The sequence below is a fragment of the Typopeltis vanoorti genome, chromosome 2 (assembly GCF_054136105.1).
Source record: "Typopeltis vanoorti isolate ZY-2024b chromosome 2, IOZ_Tvanoo_1.0, whole genome shotgun sequence".
Lineage (NCBI taxonomy): Eukaryota > Metazoa > Arthropoda > Arachnida > Uropygi > Thelyphonidae > Typopeltis > Typopeltis vanoorti.
In genome coordinates, this window is record NC_143550.1 from 121,931,849 (window position 1) to 121,951,140 (window position 19,292).

The 19,292-nt window shown below is 36.3% G+C and overlaps 1 protein-coding gene across 1 annotated transcript in view; it reads right to left on the reverse strand.

Annotated features, from left to right (window-relative positions):
• Pi3K92E (phosphatidylinositol 3-kinase 92E) overlaps nt 1-19,292 on the reverse strand; it is a 381,915-nt gene that overhangs the window by 307,902 nt on the left and 54,721 nt on the right. The window contains exon 2 of the mRNA XM_090402293.1: nt 5,437-5,701. Within this exon, the coding sequence (XP_090258419.1) occupies nt 5,437-5,577 (141 nt within the window). The 5' untranslated portion in view covers nt 5,578-5,701. The remainder of the gene's footprint in view (nt 1-5,436; nt 5,702-19,292) is intronic.

A 19,292-nucleotide genomic window follows, 5' to 3' on the forward strand; every position in this document is an offset into this window, starting at 1 on the left:
CTGACAGTTGACACATTTAGCTTTCTTTGCAGAGCAAGATTTATCATCATGCTCTTTACCTACCACATCAGGTGAAGGTGGTAGAGTCACAACAAGCACTTTGAACATGCCCATATTTCTGACATTTAAAGCATCTTAGTGGATTAAAGATGTACAGTCTAACAGGAGAGTTGAGATACCCTGTTTTCACAGATGTTGGAAGATCAGGTGTATCAAAAGTAAGGATGATATTCATGGTCGGAACCAGGTGACCAATCCTACTTATCAGAATGCAGCACCTAGCACATGTCACTCCCTGATCTTTAAGCTCTTGATGTTCCTCATCAGGAACATCAAGAAGATCCCATTCTGATATCACTCCACAAGAATTGAGTGTTTTATGAGGTGTTACTATGATTGGTATTACATCCATTGATGTTGCACCCAGCAGGTGCTCGGAATGTTGCTGAAATGATGTTTCCACGAGGATATCACTAGAATGTAATTTCTTAACAGTTTTTGAGAGATCCTGATAGATCTTCTAAACCCTTTTCAATAAAGGATGACGGTGACATTTTCCCTACTGGTTTTTCACCTGTCGCATGGGTGATCAAAAACACCAATTATACTCGTATCATATATGTTTTGTTTATTACCTCTGTTACCAAATGCTACAGTATCATTACTTGGTTGGGACTTTGTCAGGGCTCCTGAAATGTTTGAGGATGAAGAATTCATGCTCAACAGGTTTTTGCTTTGGCACCAGAATTCCCCACCCACCATGGAGTCACACTTGGACCTCCACTGACCAGCAAGCAAGGTAGCCCTGGCATTCCACAGAAGTGGGTGGAATGCCAGGGCTACCTTGGACGCTATACCAGCACCATAGCAAGCCTTGGATTCCGACCATGGGGCACGAGACTTACTGCAACACCATTGACCCTTGCATGCAAGCCCACTAATCAACAGATCCTGGCCAGGCCATACAAGCCACCCAGGTCCAGATGACCACAGGTCACACCGCACGGCAAACATGGCAGTAGGGTGTTGGATCCCAGTGATGGTGGTCTGGAAAAAAGGACAGCATAAAAGGCTAAGGAGAAGTAGAGGGAAGAATACAGGAAGAAAAGCAAAGAAAAATAGGAAGAATGAAAATGACCATTCTGTGAAAAAGTACCATCACTGGGAGGTCTCCTCCATCATGAACAGGTGCCACCACAGGGAGAAGTTAATTCTTAGGCCTCCCATCAAACATCTAAGGCTAGTCAACAGCACCCATAATAGAAGGTGACCCTCATAGGACTTCGGGCTTTCAGTCTAATTTTTTCCATTTACTGTTTTCTGCAATTTTGTGTGTATGTTTTTGCAATTTTAATACTGCAAACACACACACACACACACAATGTCTCAGTGACTGAGATGAAATATAAGATTGATTAAGTGTGTGTTTAATTATTTATATATGCTGTATTTATTCCATTAAATCTTAGAATGATTTCAAATCAGCATGTAAGTCTAAATAGTTGGTTAATCAACAAGCAAGAGTAGTTTTTAAGTCCCAAAACAAACTGCTTACCACCTCCAAAAGCTTGAATCACAGAAACTATACATGAAGAGTCCATCCACTGCATAGTTGGATGGTTAGGATAGGTTGAGACAGGACATGCAACCCATCACACCTTTCTCCACTCATCTAATGTTTAACTGCTATGCTATGCTCCTGACACTATAGTAGTAGCTTTCAACAATAATTATAAAGTGTGTCTTATCGGTGCTTGACTGTAAAACACTTATGTGTTAGAGGGTAGTACATTATCTGGAAGTTGACATCGCAGTACAATAGTAAGAGTACTCACATAAAATATTATTTATTAGTACAATTTTCACTTGAGTATCACAGGCATCTTCAGTACAAGGTTGAACAATAACTGACAATTTCAAAAGGCACCACCTAAGCAGCTAATGCAAGATAACTAAAAAAATCTTTAAATTTCTTAACTTATTAAAAATATAATAATAATAATAATAAATAAATAAATAAAATAAAACAAAAATAATAATATAATATATAGTATAATTTTTTAAATCAGCTAATCTTTCCTAACTTTTTTTTAAATTCTGTGCGTGTGTGTGTATATACAGGTGACCCTCTTATAACGCAGTACTTATACAACGCGGTTTTGATATAACGCAGTCTACAAATTGTGGTATCCCTTTATTTTTTTTATTTTATTTTTTCATATTTTTCACCGTGGGACTTAAAAATCAAATTTTATCTTCGTTAAATTTGTGTCTGCCCGTATCGCACAAGTAGTTATAAGTATTGAATTTAGTTTTATTGTATCACTGAATAAGGTACTGTAGAGAGGGCTTTTGCAGTCTGTGTCATTCTCAACAAATAGTGCAATTAGAGACAGAATAAAAACGGCTCTAACTAATAAATCACATCTCCCCTCTCACAGAAACTATGCTGCATAGACTTGAGCAAAAACCATATGTTGCACTGAAACACAGTATCTAACTAAAAACTACTGTCCAATTTTTCAATTATGAAATAAGTGTTTTTTTATTGCATTTGAAATTCTCAGCATAAATAAAATAAATCAAATCATAAATCAAAATAAAAGACTACCAAGAATTAAAACATGCCATATAATGAATGTGAGAGTTCGCCTGCCATCTCAAATGCAAACAAGAAGCCATAAAATTCAACCAAGGGTTGAAATGTTTGGGTGGGTTGAGCCAGTCAGTAATGAAAAGTTCCATCGGAATGATAAATGACACCCTGTTGCGAATGTGTTAAAACTAACAGTGAATGTTGTTATCACAGTTTCAGATGTTATGGAATTCGATTGAAGAGAAGTAGCATTTCAACTCAACACTTGTCGGTTGCTTTTATCTTTGGGTCGCGCGATCTTTTGTTAATACTGCACCAAAATGTCTTTATTACTGCTGTCTTGTGTAAAACAAAATTCAGCTTGTATACGCATTGTAACAATCAAAAAAAACTTGAATAATTTATAAGTGCATAAAAGGATATCACCTGTAAATCACTGACGTGCCAGCAAAATTCTCTGACGTGCCAGAGGTTCGCCATCTAGGGTTTACTGTATAAAGTGTTTATTGTTGAAAATTGTCTTCGTTTTCTGCCAGGAAAGCGCATTTAAAATCATAAGTGTGTTATTCTCAAGCAGAGCAGTTTATTTTCTGGTGAGTTACATACATGTGCAATGCTTTTTTTTTTAATGTAAAAGTTTATTTTTATTGTAATGGCCACTAAAACTGCAACGAAAGGGTGAAAACCAACAATGAAGAGGAAATTCATTTCTCTAGAAGAAAAAATTAAAATCTTGGATCAGTTGAAAATTGGAGAAAAACCAGGAGTTGTTGCAAGGACTCTGAATTTAAATGAATCAACAATTCGAACAATCAAACAAAATGAACATAAAATCCGAGAAAGTGTTATTGCTGGGTCAACGGTAAGTGCAAAGCACGCTGCTCGTGTTCGCGATATTCTAATAGAAAAAAATTGAGAAATCTCTAATGATTTGGATAGAAGATTGCACTCAAAAGCTCTCAAAGTTTATAAACATTTAAAAGAACTTGATCAAGATTCTTCAGAAGAAATCTCTCAGCATGGATTTTCTGCCAGTAAGGGTTGGTTTGAAAACTTTAAAAAAGCGGTTTTCTTTGTATAATCTTAAAATCCAGGGAGAATCAGCATCAGCAGATGTTAAAGTTACCCGGAAATACCCAGCAGAACTTTTAAAAATCATTAAAGAAGGTGGTTACAGTGCAGACCAGGTATTCAATGCAGATGAATCTGGGTTATATGGGAAAAAAAAAATGCCAAAATGCACCTATATTTCGAAAAATGAAAGATCAGCTGCTGGATTCAAAGTTTCCAAAGATAGAATTACTCTACTGTTTTGTAGTATTGCATCAGGTGATTACATGACAAAACCAATGTTTATTAACTGATCTGCAAATCTTCGTGCGATGAAATGGCTCGACAAGTCCATCCAACCTGTTTATTGGCGGGCCAACAAGCTAGCATGTTTGAAAATTGGTTTTTCAAGTGCTTTGTACCCGATGTAGAAAGTTACACAAAGAAAATGAATATTGACTTCAAAATTCTACTAATTTTAGATAACGCACCAGGCCACCCAACAAATTTAAGCCATCCGAACATTAAGTATCTTTTTTGCCACCTAATACTACTTCACTTATTCAACCACTCGACCAAGGAATAACACCAACATTTAAGTCATATTATATTCGGCGAACATTTCAATTAATTTTGGAAAAAATGGAATCTAATCCAAACATGACACTGCCTCAAGCGTGGAAAGAGTTTTCAATATTGAATTGTGTAAAAATTATTTCTCTGTCCATTAGGAATTACAACCCTCTACGCTGAATGCTTGCTGGAAAAAAATATAGCCTGAAGCCGTAATGAAACAAAATTTCTTACCTCCAGTGGATGCCGAGCTACGTCGTATAATAAACGTCGCACACATTTTTGGTGGAGAGGGCTTTTGCGATATGGTTGAAAACGAAATTAGTGAATTAATTGATGGAGAAACAGATTTAAAAGAGGAACTGGTACAATTAATAGATGGAGTCGAACCATTTGGTTCGACGCCATCTATTAATTGTACCAGTTACAATTGGCAGGGAAAGTTCTGCCGAAGATTCTGATTGTGATGAATCCATTAAAGAATTCAGTTTAAAGAAATTAGCAGAAGGATTGGACTTGGCAAGAAAGTTAGGAAGTTATTTTACAGATAATGATCCATCAATGGAACGCTCGGGAAAATTCACGAGACAATTGGATATTTGTTTAGCGCCATATTATGAACTTAATAAAACATTGCAACATAGTAGAAAGCAAAGTCTTATTACTGACTTCTTGATGACTAAACCAGCCGAAGTACGCAATGAGAATTATACAAATGATGTCCAAGAGATTTCAAGTGGTGACGACCTCCGGCCACTTAAAGAACATCTACGAAATGTTATTTCTGAAGACTGTGATGACAATTAAAATATGCGCTTTATTTTATTGTCTAAAACATTTATGCATTATGTGCAATGAAATTTATGTACAATTTGTAATTTTTAGAATTTTATACTATGTATTTGTCATAGTTTATGTTTTCTTAACTTAACGAATTACCTGAATTAAATAAAAATATTGTTTTTGTTGGATATGTCATTGTTGTTTATATAATTTAAAAAAAAAAAAACGATTTCGGAACCTAACCCTACTTTTTCTATATGATCTATGTCTCGTATAACGTGATTTATATAACGCGCCATTTCTATGGAACCTAACATCAGTGTTACACAAGGGTTACCTGTATATTATTTATTTTTGTTTTATTTTATCATTTTTTTTTTTTTCTATGAATATCCTGATATTATAAAATAAATTCAGAAATTATGTCTAAATACCTCTTTTATTTCAAGCAGCGTTGCATTACGATTCACTTCCAATGGAATAAGGAGGCCATTTGGCAGTAATATGTCCACAGGTATTTGAAGATCACTGCTATTATGGGCCCAAACATCATATATTGCTGCACTTGGTGCCATGTGTTATGATTTTATCGGATACCCTCAAAGGAAACAAAAATATTTTCCAATAACATACTTATTTTTTTATTTCATTGTACAATCAGCATTTTATTCTGATATCTGCTCCATGATCCTATACAGTCTAGAAAGCAAAAATAAAGTTCTAATCAATATCAAAAGTTTAGTCTATCAATATCAATTCATCTTATTGTTTAAGGGTATTAAACATAACATAAAAACAAATAAGATATTTATTAAAAATATGCTGGATTTTAAATGAGCATCTTCAGAGCACCAACATTATGCAAACACAAGTAGTAGTAGTGGAAACAATTCAAAATTTAATGGACAAAATAAATTATAAATTTTACAAGTTTGAATTACAAGTTTAGAGCTGTTAGGCTAGAAATGGTCCTAAAAATGACTGTCTCCTAAATTGCTTTGTCAATGCTAAAAGTACACAAATATGATCACCAGTGTTCCAAGGAGATGGGGAGACAGTTGAAAGGTCAGCGGCAAGTAACCAAGATGATAATTGGCCTACAGAATATGGAATTGTGCATAATGAGGGGAGGCAAATTAATAAAAACATATGAGTTAGTTTATTGACACAAATAGATACAAAAGAGTGAGAAAGACACAAATGTGATTTTGTAACTTACGCATGATGAAGGTTGGAAGACATTACTAGGAGATGGCTGATATGCCAGCCTGGTTAGCGTATCTGCTCTCCAGCCAAAAGGATGTGGGTTTGAATTCTGCCGTGAGGATGTTTGTGATTGTCTGTGAAAGTACCAGTGGTGGTCGGCAGTAGATGGCGTTGGTGTGGATGTTGTGAAGACGGAGAGTTGTAGAGCAGATGCCCTCCCTCGATGAGTCTTTGGACTCTCTGGAGGTGTTACATAATAATATTTTTAGGAAGCATACAAACCAGCTTTAGTGGCACAGGGGAAGTGTACAAAATGAGCTACCATTTGATGTTGCAAGTACATCTTCAATACACATGTTCAAGGAGAGATATGATAGGTATTTAAGTATATATGTCTAAATGGAACCTCCCTTGATGAGTCTTTAGAGGTGAATTCATAATAACAATAATAATAAATGACTTCTATGCAGCACTAGTCTTTTTCCATCTAATCCTGTGGGAATGGATGTTCAAAGTATCATCTACCAGTCTTACACATTTGCTACCATAATGATGGTAGCAAATGTGTTTCCAGCACCTCCATAGTTGGAAGAACGACGGTACGCTGCACCCTTCGATTGGAAAAGGCCTAAGTTCGATTCTCGTCGTGACAGGAGGAATCTTTATATGGACTTTTCAATTGAAGGTGAGTTAACCAATTTCATACGGAGGTAGCAGGGTTTCTTCTCCCGGAAACTTGGGATTTTCATCCCGCATAAAGACAAATTGGCTCTTCAGAACACAAGCAATTTACAGACAAATAATACTAGTTGTTGTGGTGAGCAGTAGATGGCATTGATGTAGATGATTAGCAGTAAAGGTTCGGTGTGTAGTGGTGAAGACAGAGAACTGTACAGTAAGTGTCCTCCAGCAATGAGTCTACAGACTCCTTGAAGGTGTCACGAATAATAATAATATTAAGTAAACCATATTATTATTTACTAAAATAAAGAGCCAAAAGGCTTCACTTCGGCAATGCAAAATTATATAAATTAAGTGGATATTAAATCCAACATCATTTCAAAGCCATTTTTAAAGCCAACATCATTTCCGAGAGATTGCGTGAATACACTAGCCGCCATACTACCAGGTGCCCTACCCGAACCTTATAGGAGCAACGAATGCTCAAAGCACCTGTATATTTGCCTCCTATTGGTTCATTTTGATAAGGTTTCGCTAGTCTGACAGCTGTTTCAAACTCATTGGTTTTCATCAGAGACTAGGCAGAAACCTAAAAGAGCAAAAACTCCCAGTACTAAGGGACTTGAAGCATCCCTTCGTAGCATATGGAAAATAAGCGAAATCTCGGTCGGTGCGTCAAGTATTTACTAAAATAAAGAGCCAAAAGGCTTCGCTTCAGCGATGCGATGACGAACACTCAAAGCACCGATATATTTGCCTCCAATAGGAGGTGAATATATGGGCATTTTGAGTGTTCGTCACTCCTACAAGGTTCAGCTAGGACAACTCGTAGTATGGTGGAGAGAGTGTATTTCCACAAGCTCTCTGGTCATTTTTGCACAAAACTTTCATAGTTTCTGTATTCGGCTTTGAAATAATGTTGGATTTAATATCCATTTAATTTATATAATTTTGCATCACCGAGGTGAAGCCTTTTGGCTCTTTATTTTAGTAAATACTTTATGCACCAACCGAGAGTTCGCTTACGGAAAATACACCTCTCTGAAGCTTCGAGTTCCTTAGTACTGAGAGTTTTTGCTTTCTTAGGTTTCTTCTGAATCTAGTTACCAGTGAGGGGGGGGGGGAATAGATTTTGAGGGGGTTGCCTCAGAGAGCATTTCGAGTCTCCAGAGAGTGTTTTCAGGTGTGGCCCTGGAATATGACTGGTTCTGCTCAGTGGTAGGGTGAGCCTGTCATGGAGTGGAACCAACGCCGAGTTGGATGATCTTGTAGGGAGTGGTCTGGTGGATCGCCTAATTTTTAGAGAGGTCGTTACTTAAACACGGGTCTCTGACGAAAACCAATGAGTTTGAAACTAATGAAACCTTATCAAAATGAACCAACAGGAGGCGATTATATGGGCGCTTTGAGTGTTCGCTGCTCCTATAAGGTTTGGCTAGGGCAACGAGTGTATTCTCACAAGCTCTCTGGTCAATTTTCACATGAAACTTTTATAGTTTCTGTATTTGGATTTGAAATAATGTTGGATTTAATATCCACTTAACTTATCTTCTTCTTGGCTTCATGTGTTAGGCAATTGTTTGCCTGTAACGTTCTCAAGGGTTTAAAAAGCCTTCTGCCCATCTCCTGGATTTTCCTCTTGATTGGTGTCCCTTTGGTTTATATTTCCAGGCAATATTTGGCTATCTGTCATCATTCATTCTTTCTATATGGTTTTTTTTCAGTTCATTCTATAGTTTGTGATGTCTTCTGTAGTGTTAATTATGGATAATTTGTTCTTATTTCTTCATTTCTTATCTTATCTATTCTTTTATAGCCTGTGAGTGGTATTAGGAACTTCATTTCTGCAGCTTTCACTTGTCTTTTATCTCATTCTTCCCAAGTCCATGTTTCACTGCCATATTTTAGAATTGGTTTGGCTATTATTTTATAGTTTTATTTAGATTGTTCTAGACATCTGTTTATTATTATTATTATTAGTCACCTCCAGAGAGTCCAAAGACTCATCAAGGGAGGGCATCTACTCTACAACTCTGTCTCCACCACTCACAATCCACCAACTGCCCGCAACTACACCAACGCCATCTATCGCCGACCACCACCACCAGTATTTCCACAAATAATCACAAACATCCATGCCCATGGCAGGATTCGAACCCGCAGCCTTTTGGCTGGAGAGCAGATACACTAACCACTCGGCCAGCCAGGCTGGTGACACTTATTGAAGTGTCTGTTCAAAGTTCCAATGACTGCTAGGAATTTTTGTTTTTTTATATGCAATATCGTCTCCATTGATGCTTATACAATTTCCCAGATATTTAAATTTGTTCACTTGTTCTATTACTTTGTTGTGGATGACTAGTTTGCATCTTTTAATTTCTTTACCTTGAAATGCTATTTCAAGGTATTGATTTTGTTTCATTTATTGAGATTTTCATGTCATACTATTCTAATGTTTTGTTCAATACATGTAGATTTTTCTGCAATTGGTCTTCATTTTCAGCAAAAATAACTTGATCGTCAGCATACAATAGGCTGATTAATTCTTTATTTCCTATTTTAATTCCTATGATTTGGTTTTTCTTCCACTCTCTTGAAATTTTTTCCATATATATATATTAAAGAGTATTGGTGATAATCCCCTTCCTTGAATGAGACCTCTATTGGTTTTAATTTTTTTGGTTGTTTCATTATTAATTTTAATATAGCTTTCTTCCATTATATTTTCTACTTATTTTGTGGTTTGAGGTAGAGCTTTCAATTCATACAGTATACTGATTAATTTTGTCTGTTGATTTGATCACACATAATCCAGGAAAGCAATATATGTTGGCAGGTTAAATTCTATTCTTTTTTCTATAATTTGTTTGAGTGTAAATGTGGGATATGTGCAGGATCTCTATTTCCTAAAGTCACATTGTTCTTCTCTAATTTCCTCGGCCCCATGGTGTTAATTAACTTTTAAATTATATCTAGATATATTTTATAGCATGTATTTAATATTCCTCTGTAGTTTTCACAATCCTTTCTATTTCCTTTTTATGGATATGTTTATGACTATTGCTGACTTCCATTCTTGTGAAATGTTTCCTTCTTCCCATATTCTGTTTAGGAATTTAATTAATCGTAACTGAAATGGTTTAGAGCTGCATTTGTATAGTTCTGAATTTATTCCATCTTCTCCTGTAGGTTTCCTATTTTTTAGTTTTTCCAATATTTGATTATTATTATTTAGAAGCTGGGTGTAGTGATTGGTCCATTCTTTTGTGGAGGGGCCTTCTAATTGTAGATTATCCTTTGTTTCTTGAGTCATTTTTTTAATGATTTTATAGCTCTTTAGTTGAGGTGCCATTTATATCATGTTCTAATCTTGATACAAATTTTTCCCAGTTTGTCTTCTGATTTTCCTGGTTTCTGTTATTGTTATTGCTCTGATTCTTTTATATTCTATTTCATTTCCTATGGTTCTGTCATTTAACCATTTAAAGGATATTTCTTTTTTCTTTCTTATTAAAGATTCGATTTCTGAGTTCCAGGTTCTGAGTCCTTTCCTTTTTCTTCGCAGTTTTGTTCCTATGGCTTCATATGCTACTTGTTTTACTATTTGTTTAATATTTTGCCATTTATTCATTTTCTATATGTGTATCTGCATCTTCATTTATTTTCTTTGTATGATTTGTAAGTCCTCTTTGATATAGTTCTCTGATACTATCTTGCTGTAACAGTTCTATCTTAAATTGCTCATGATTTTGTTTATGTGTTCTTGTACTGTTTCTATTTCTCTGGTTTGGGATCTTAACAGTACAAATTAATAAATAATGGTCTGAGTCAATATTGCATCCTCTGTATACCCTGCAATTTCTTACCATCTTCTTTAGTTGTTTTTCACCCATTATTATATAGTCAATGATGCTTTTATATCCTCTGGCTTCCCATGTATATTTATGTATATCTTTATGTTTAAAGAAGCTGTTGGTGATTTTCAAACTATTGTAGGTCACAAATTCCCCGAGTTCTCTTCCATTGTTATTTATGGTGTTTTCTCCTTGATTACCTATTAAATTTTGAAATGTATCTGATCCAATTCTAGCACTGAAATCGCCTGCTATGATTAAGTAATCTTGTTTATTTATGTCAAACCTTGGAGATTCGGTGGAAAACTCTGAAGAAAACATTGATTGATTCTGCCAGAGAGGCATGTGGTGAGGTTATCTGTAAGGATAAAAAAATCAGAACTCCCTGGTGGACACAGGAAGTTAAAGAGGCAGTGAAGGAAAAGAAGAAAGCATACCAAAAGTTCCTGTCAAATAAGTCAGCTTGTGTTCTTAGAGAATATAGAGACAAATGCAAGAATGCTAAACACTGTGTAAAACTAGCTAAACAAAAGTCATAGGAGGACTTTGGCAAGAATATAGAAAATAAATATCAAGAAGGTGGCAAAATATTCTGGAGGTTGTTGAAGAAGCTTAAGAATGGAGGAAAGAGTGCTGTAAAAGGAATTAGAGATGATAAAGGTGACATGAAAATGGAAGAAAAAGATATCCTTGAAGTATGGAGTAATTACTTCGAAAAACTGCTAAATGAAACAAGCAGTGATGACAGCACAGTGGTAAAAAACACTGTCCAGGCATGCAGTCAGAAATACATATCCATACTAAAGTAGAAAAAGCCATCAAAGGCTTGAAATGTGGAAAGGCAGCAGGAGTAGATGATATTCGACCAGAAATGCTGAAGTATGGTGGTATAAGAGTCTTACAGTGGCTCCACTGCATAGTTCAGAAAGCCTGGACAGAGGGACGAATTCCCGATGATTGGAGTAGAGCTCTCATAGTACCCATATATAAAAAGGGAAATAAAACTGAATGTGAGAATTACAGAGGTATTTCCCTACTGAGTGTTCCTGGCAGGATCTATGCAAGTATACTTGAGAAACGGTTGAGAAGAATTGTGGAAGAAAAGCTTGGTGAAGAACAAGCTGAATTCAGGCCAAATAGAGGCTGTCAGGATCAGATCTTCACTTTACGACAAATAGTCGAGAAAGCATGGGAATAAAACAAAGATCTGTATTTAAGTTTTGTCGATTCAGAAAAGGCATATGACAAGGTGCCAAGAGAGAAGCTATTCAATACGCTGCAGTTATATGGTGTCAATGGGGCATTATATCAAGCAATACTTAGTCTTTATTTGAGTTGTAAGTCAGCAGTTAGAATTAAAGGAAGTACAGGAAGATGGTTTAATGTTAAATCTGGTGGGAGACAAGGATGTACATTATCCCCTCTGTTATTCATTATCTATATGGATCACATTATGAAGGAATGTGGTATTAAACCTGATATCAAAATTGGAGATGTTAATGTCAGCTCTTTGCTTTATGCGGATGATGTTATACTTCTAAATAAATCTGCTACAAGTCTGCAAGATTCTCTGACTAAATTGAATAGCTGTTGTAATAGATATGGTATGAAGGTCAGCAATAAAAAGACAAAGACAATGAAAATAGGCAGAATCATTGAAAATGTCAACTGTGTTGTGAATGGAGAACCTGTGGAACAAGTAAAACATTTCAGCTATTTAGGCACGATTTTTACTGAAGATGGTAAATTAAATATAGAAATAGACAACAGAATAAGCAAAGCTGGTATGGTGGGAAGTCAATTGAATAAATTTATATGGAATAAGAGAGAAATTAGTTGGAACACTAAATTAGCTGTGTACAAGACAGTGTTCAAACCAGTTTTAACTTATGGATCTGAGAGCTGGGTCAGAAGTAAAACACTTGACCAAAGACCACAGATATGAGAGTCCTGAGAAAGATTATAGGCGTGAACAGATGACATCAATGGCAATATCATATTAAAACTGAGGATATTAGGAAAGAACTTGACATTGTCAGCATCCATGAATGTGTTAGCAGAGCTAATCTCAGGTGGTATGGTCACTTAAACAGAATTGGCGAGGAAAGATTAGCAAAACAAGTGTTCTCTGCCAGGTTGGCAGCAAAACGACCTAGAGGAAGACCAAGATACAGGTGGATTGATACTGTACAAAGTGCTTTAGACGATAGAAATATAAGATCTGATAATGTTGGAGTCTTGACAAGTAACAGACTGATTTGGAGGAAAATTGTAGATAGGAAATTAATAATGATGTAATTTTTTCATGTAGTACTATCATATCCTGTACACCCCTTGAGGGTACATGGCAGGAATTTGATGATGATGATGTTTATTTATGTTCTGAATTACATTTTCGAGAATTCTTCTGTTTCAGATTCTTCGGGTGCATATATTCCTATGATTGTAATAAATTTCTTATTTAATTTAAGTCTAGCCGTTATTATTCTTTCAGAGATCCAGTTATGTGATTCAATTTTGTTTTTACATTTATTGCTGATCATGATGGCTATACCTGAAGTTGCTCGTTTTTCATTGGATACTCCACTGTATATTAAACTGTAGTCCTGTAGAGTCTTTTGATTTTTTCTTTGTTTCTGAAATTACTGCTATTTCTATTTTCATTTCTGTTAGGGCTTCTTGTTTTCTTCGATCTGGTGATTGATGTCTCTTATGTTTACTGTGCCAATCCGTATCCAGTTCATAGCCCTTTTTTCCAAATCCGTTTCATTATCTGTTTGGGCTCTTCAGTTTTTATCATCATCACCAAATTCCTGATATATATACCCTCAAGGGTGTACAGGATATAATAGTATTACATGAAATATTTACATCATTATTAACCTCCTATCTACAATTTTCCTCCAAATCAGTCTGTTAAATGTCAAGACTAACATTATCAGGACTTATATTTCTGTCTTCTAAGGCAGTGCTTATCAAACTTCTGGATGTCAGGACCCTCTTTGCACAAATTAAAATATTTCACGGCCCCAACTCGAAAAAAATCGTAATAGAGAGATATATTATTATAATATTTATTGTATTTATATTCAATACAAAACATACACAGCGAATATTGCAAAAATCAAATGCATATATTACATTTTTTGCCTCTTACCGTTTGGTTCTGAAGACGATGCAGGCTGTTCTGGTAAAATATGAAATACTGTCCTTTTTTTTTTAAGTCTGTTTCTGCTTCTTCTGACTGTTCGTGGGAATTTTTTTTTAAATTTTTTTTTTTTTATCAGCCACTTATCCATCTCAGGGTTAAATTTTTTAATGTAGAATAGATCAAATAATATCACCACTTACCGATACTGGCACACCACAGACTGATAACATGAAATTAGTGAATATTGCCCGAACAAGGGAATCCCCGGACCAGGAACATTTTTCTCTTTTGTGACTTTTCTCCCTTTAAAGTAATTAAGCCTAAAGCAAAACAGACAGCAAAGGCAGGTTATTAAAACGTGCATATGATAGGTGCTGTATTTGCAAAAGATTGCGCAACCGAAAGATAAAAGCATAGCTGACAATTGAGTTGAAATGCTAACTCTCTTCACCCGAATTCCATATGTGAAACTGCCATAACATTCATTAAATATATAATTACTTAGTTTTAACCCTTTTACGAATTTTAACACATTCTGTTGAATTTTATTGCTGCCTTGGGAAATCGAACTCACACACATCTAATTAATAACAATAGTTTTTAGTTAGATACTGTGTTTGCCCATGCAACATATGGTTTTGTTTCAGTCTATACAGCATAGTTTCTGTATGAGGGGACATGTGATTCATTAATTAATGTGTTTTTATCCCAGTTGTCTCTAATTGCACTATTTATTGAGAAATATATTATACAGATTCCTCATACCTTATTCACTGGCATAATAAAAGTACTTGTTTTTATTGCCTCTGCAGTATAGTGGCTGTTAGGGAGGGCGTGTTGTTTACCACTGCAAGCGAGTTACTATCTCCCCACATGAACTTGTTTAAGCTTTTTTTCATGTGTGAAGTATATGCAAAACTTTTATTGGTAACAGAAAACTAGCTCGGGTTACAGTGATAATATAAAACGAGTTTTGATATGTATATAAAGTCAATATCAACAGTCCCTGATTACGAACACATGACGAAAGGGACAAGAAGATTGGAAGCTTCCCTGGAGAGCATTCGAAGTAAATACAATTAACCACTGCTTTGAAATGAAACACATGAATAAGCAATATTTACTAATAATCATTAAGTGCCGAAATACGCAGGAAGCAAAGTTTGTGAACCAACACCAATGTATGAAGTTTTCCATTAAAATATAAAAAAGAACAAAAAATAAATAATAAAAGTTAAATACATTTCATTTAAAATAAAAAATTCTACTTAGTCTTAAAACATTTTAAATTTGTTTTCATTATTTCATGCCCCCCCCCCTTCAACAAAACCTACGGCCCCAAGGGGACTGCGGCCCACAGTTTAGGAAGCGCTGTTCTAAGGCACTTTTTACTGTATCATTCCACCTATATCTTGTCTTCCTATGGGTCTTTTTCCTGCCAACACAGCAGAGAACACTTGTTTTGCAAATTTTTCTTCTTCCATTCTGCTTAAATGATCATACCACCTAAGAACGGCTCAGCTAATGCATTCCTGGATGCTGGAAATATCAAGTTCTTTCCTAATATCCTCATTTTTATATGATATTGTCATTGATACCATCTGTTCATGCCGCTAATTTTTCTCAGGACTCTCATATCTGAGGTCTCTAGTCTTTGGTCAAGTGGGGAATTGGGTCCACAAACCCAATTCCCCACTCAGACCTATAGTAGATGCCAATGCACCTTGCTACAGACTGTCTAAACAGCTGGCCAACTCTCTGACCCCCCCCCTCACTGAAAGGTCCACTTCCTATAAAAAAAAAATTTAAAAAAAAAAAAAAACTCAACCCAGTTTAAAGCCCTCATAGAAAATTTAACCTTGAATAAAGCAGACATATTGGTAAGCTTTGATATCTCCTCTTTGTTTACTAATATTCCCTTAATTGACACCTTATCTCTCTTACAAAAAGTTTTCCCTTCTGACATCTTAGATCTCTTTTCCTTTGCCATTAACTCTGGGTATTTTTCTTAGAACAAAATCTACAAGCAGATAGAGGGAACCACCATGGGTTCCCCCCTCTCTCCTCCCTTGCTAATTTCTATATGGAAGATTTTGAAAAACGAGCCATAGACTCAGCCCCACTCAAACCTTCTATCTGGCTAAGATATGTAGATGATGTGTTCTCTATTTGGCCTCATGGCCCAGACACATTAGACTCCTTCCTCAGTCATCTCAATAGCCTACATCCAAGAATCCAGTTTACTGTGGAAAAGGAAAAGAACAATTGTTTTCCCTTCCTAGACACCTTAGTCACACATCTGCCTAATGATACACTTGCCTTCACTGTATACAGAAAACCCACATACACAGGCAGATACATTCACAAACTCTCACACCACCACCCCTCTCAACAATATGGCATTATTAAAACTCTTACCAAGAGAGCCCACAATCTTTGTTCCAGTGGAACCGCCCTCACTAATGAGCTTAACTGCATACACAACACTTTCCTCTCCAATGGCTACAGTGATCACAGTATCAAAAAAATAATCAGTTCCTCTCCCATTCCCGGTCCTTCTCGTCAACAAGATTTTAAAAATGCCATCACCATACCCTACATCCGTGGCACATCCGAAAAAATAGCCAAGATTCTAAAAAAGTACAGCCTACACACAGCATATAAGCCCCACCGCAAACTTGCTACCCTTATCCGTTCTATGAAAGATCAGCTCCCTCCTCTCTTTCTGCCTGGAGTTTACAAAGTACCCTGTTCCTGTAAACTGGCGTACTTTGGACAGACAGGCAGATCAGCATCCATCTGCCTAGAGGAACACAAGTCTTACATCTGTAAACACAACTATGGTCATTCAGGCTTGGCTGACCATGTCTTGGACACCACCCACAGAGTATCATGGAAGAAAACCACCATGCTCCATCACAGCAAATTCAAGAAAGAGAGACTATTCTTGGAAGCAGCAGCAGCTCTTAGAAATCAACCAAATCTTAATAAATACGGTTGCATTAAGCTTCTGGAAAATTTGGGAAACACTCATCACCAGAGATCCTACTTTATATTCCAGGCCACCTACAACTGCCCTTAGAGGGCACTCCACCTAGATAGGACTTTAGTGTCACCCACGTGGTTGGACTTAGTATTGTATGATATTGGTGTTATGTTACATTAGTTATTTTTGTAATCCCCGTAGATGTCTTAGTGACTAGGACGAAATATAGGAAGTAATCAATTCTTTTTAATCCTTTCTGAGTGTTGTAAAAAATCCATTAAACCTCCAACATTGACTTCACAGCACTTAAGCCTCTATACACGAACCTTATTACTGAATTACTCCGGATTCAGAGAAAGATGTTGAGAGTTTATTTTTCAATTGGTTAGACTATAATAAGTTTAGTTTAATCCTTTATCCAAGTGTGAGCAAACAAAGTTTCCACCTGAAAGTATCTTCAGGACTGAGCTAAGTGGTGCAACACCAAGGCAACTCGTGGCTTCACCACCTTTGCCACCAGTAGCCTTGGTGTTGCACCACCTTAGCTCAGTAGATAAAGATATAAAGATCTTTGTTATATTCCCATGATTTCTCAACTATCAGTCGTAAAGTGAAAATCTGATCCTGATAGCCTCTATTTGGCCTGAATCCAACTTGTTCTTCACCAAGCTTCTCTTCCACAATCTTTCTCAACCATTTCTAAAGTACACTTGCATATATCTTACCAGGAACACTCAGTAATGAAATGCCTCTGCAATTCTGACATTGTTTTATTTCTCTTTTTATATACGGGTACTATGAGAGCTCTACTCCAATCATCTGGAATTCGTCCCTCTGTCCAGGCCTTCTGAACTATGCAGTGCAGCCACTGTATGACTTTTATACCTCCATACTTGAGCATTTCTGGTTGAATATCATCTACTCCTACTGCCTTTCCACATTTCAGGCTTTGGATGGCTTTTTCTACTTCAAGTATGAATATGTATTCCTGACTGCATGTCTGTTGAGTTATTTTTTTTTTTACTACTGTGCTGTCATCACTGCTTGTTTCATTTAGCAGTTTTTCAAAGGAATTACTCCATACCTCAAGGATATCTTTTTCTCCTGTTTTCATGTCAGCTTTATCATCTCTAATTCCTTTCAACTCTTTCCTCCATTTCTGAGCTTCTTCAACAACTACCAGAATATCTTGCAACCTTCTTGATATTTATTTTCTATGTTCTTGCCAAAGTCCTCCCATGACTTTTGTTTAGCCAGTTTTACAGTGTTTAGCTTTCTTACATTTGTCTCTGTATTCTCTAAGAGCACAAGCTAACTTATTTGCCAGGACTTTTTGATATGCTTTTTTTCTTTTCCTTCACTGCCTCTTTAACTTCCTATGTCCACCATGGAGTTCTGATTTTTCTGTCCTTGCTCACAACCTCACCACATTCCTCTCTGGCTGAATCAATCAGTATTTTCTTCAGGGCTTTCCACTGAATCAATAAGGTTTGGTTCCTGCTCTAAAATTCTTTCATTTTTTCTTGAATAATATTTGTGTATTTTAGTCTACAGTTCACATCTGAGAGCTGCTCAACTTTTATTCTCTTTAAAACTTTCTTACATGTTCCAGTTCACAGTCCTTTTTTCCAATTCCAGTTCATTATCCATTTGGGCTGTCTGGTTTTTATTCACTTGCAATTTATGAGTATAAGAATATGTCAGCTGGGCTGGTTACCAACCATCTGCAGCCTAGTCTGGTGATGGGGCTGCCATCGTAGGGCCTCCAGACATGCCCCGCTTTGGTCCTGGACTGCTTATTGGGTATTTGCAGCAACCACCATTTCTGATGACCATTCCCCCTATGTGCCACCTGGTCGCAGTAGCTCTGCTCCAAGACTTAATTTATACATATTATTATTATGATGCGACACCTCCAGAGAGTCCAAGGGACTCATCAAGGGAGGGCACCCACCTACTCTACAACTCTGTCTCTGCCACTCAATCCATCAACTACAATGAACCGCAACTACCATCATCATCATCTACACCAATGCCATCTACTGCCCACCACTACGACCACTGTTTTTTTCACAGACAATCACAAACATCCATGCCCACGGTGGGATTCAAACCTGCAGCCTTTTGACTGGAGAGTGGACACGCTAACCACTCGGCAAACCAGGCCGGCAAGAAATTAGAAGTTGGTGAGATTTTAAATGTTTCTTTAATTCCACTGGCCAGTGAGGAATCTTGTGAATATTGTTTATATTGTCTTGTGATCCAATTTTCTTCAGTGAACAGACTAGATCTACTTCCAAATTTCATATCAGTTCCATTACACTATTTGATTATTTAGGGTTATTTATAGCCAATCAGTTAGAAGGCTATAAATAAATTGAAATTTAATAATAAATCGCCAGCATATGATTA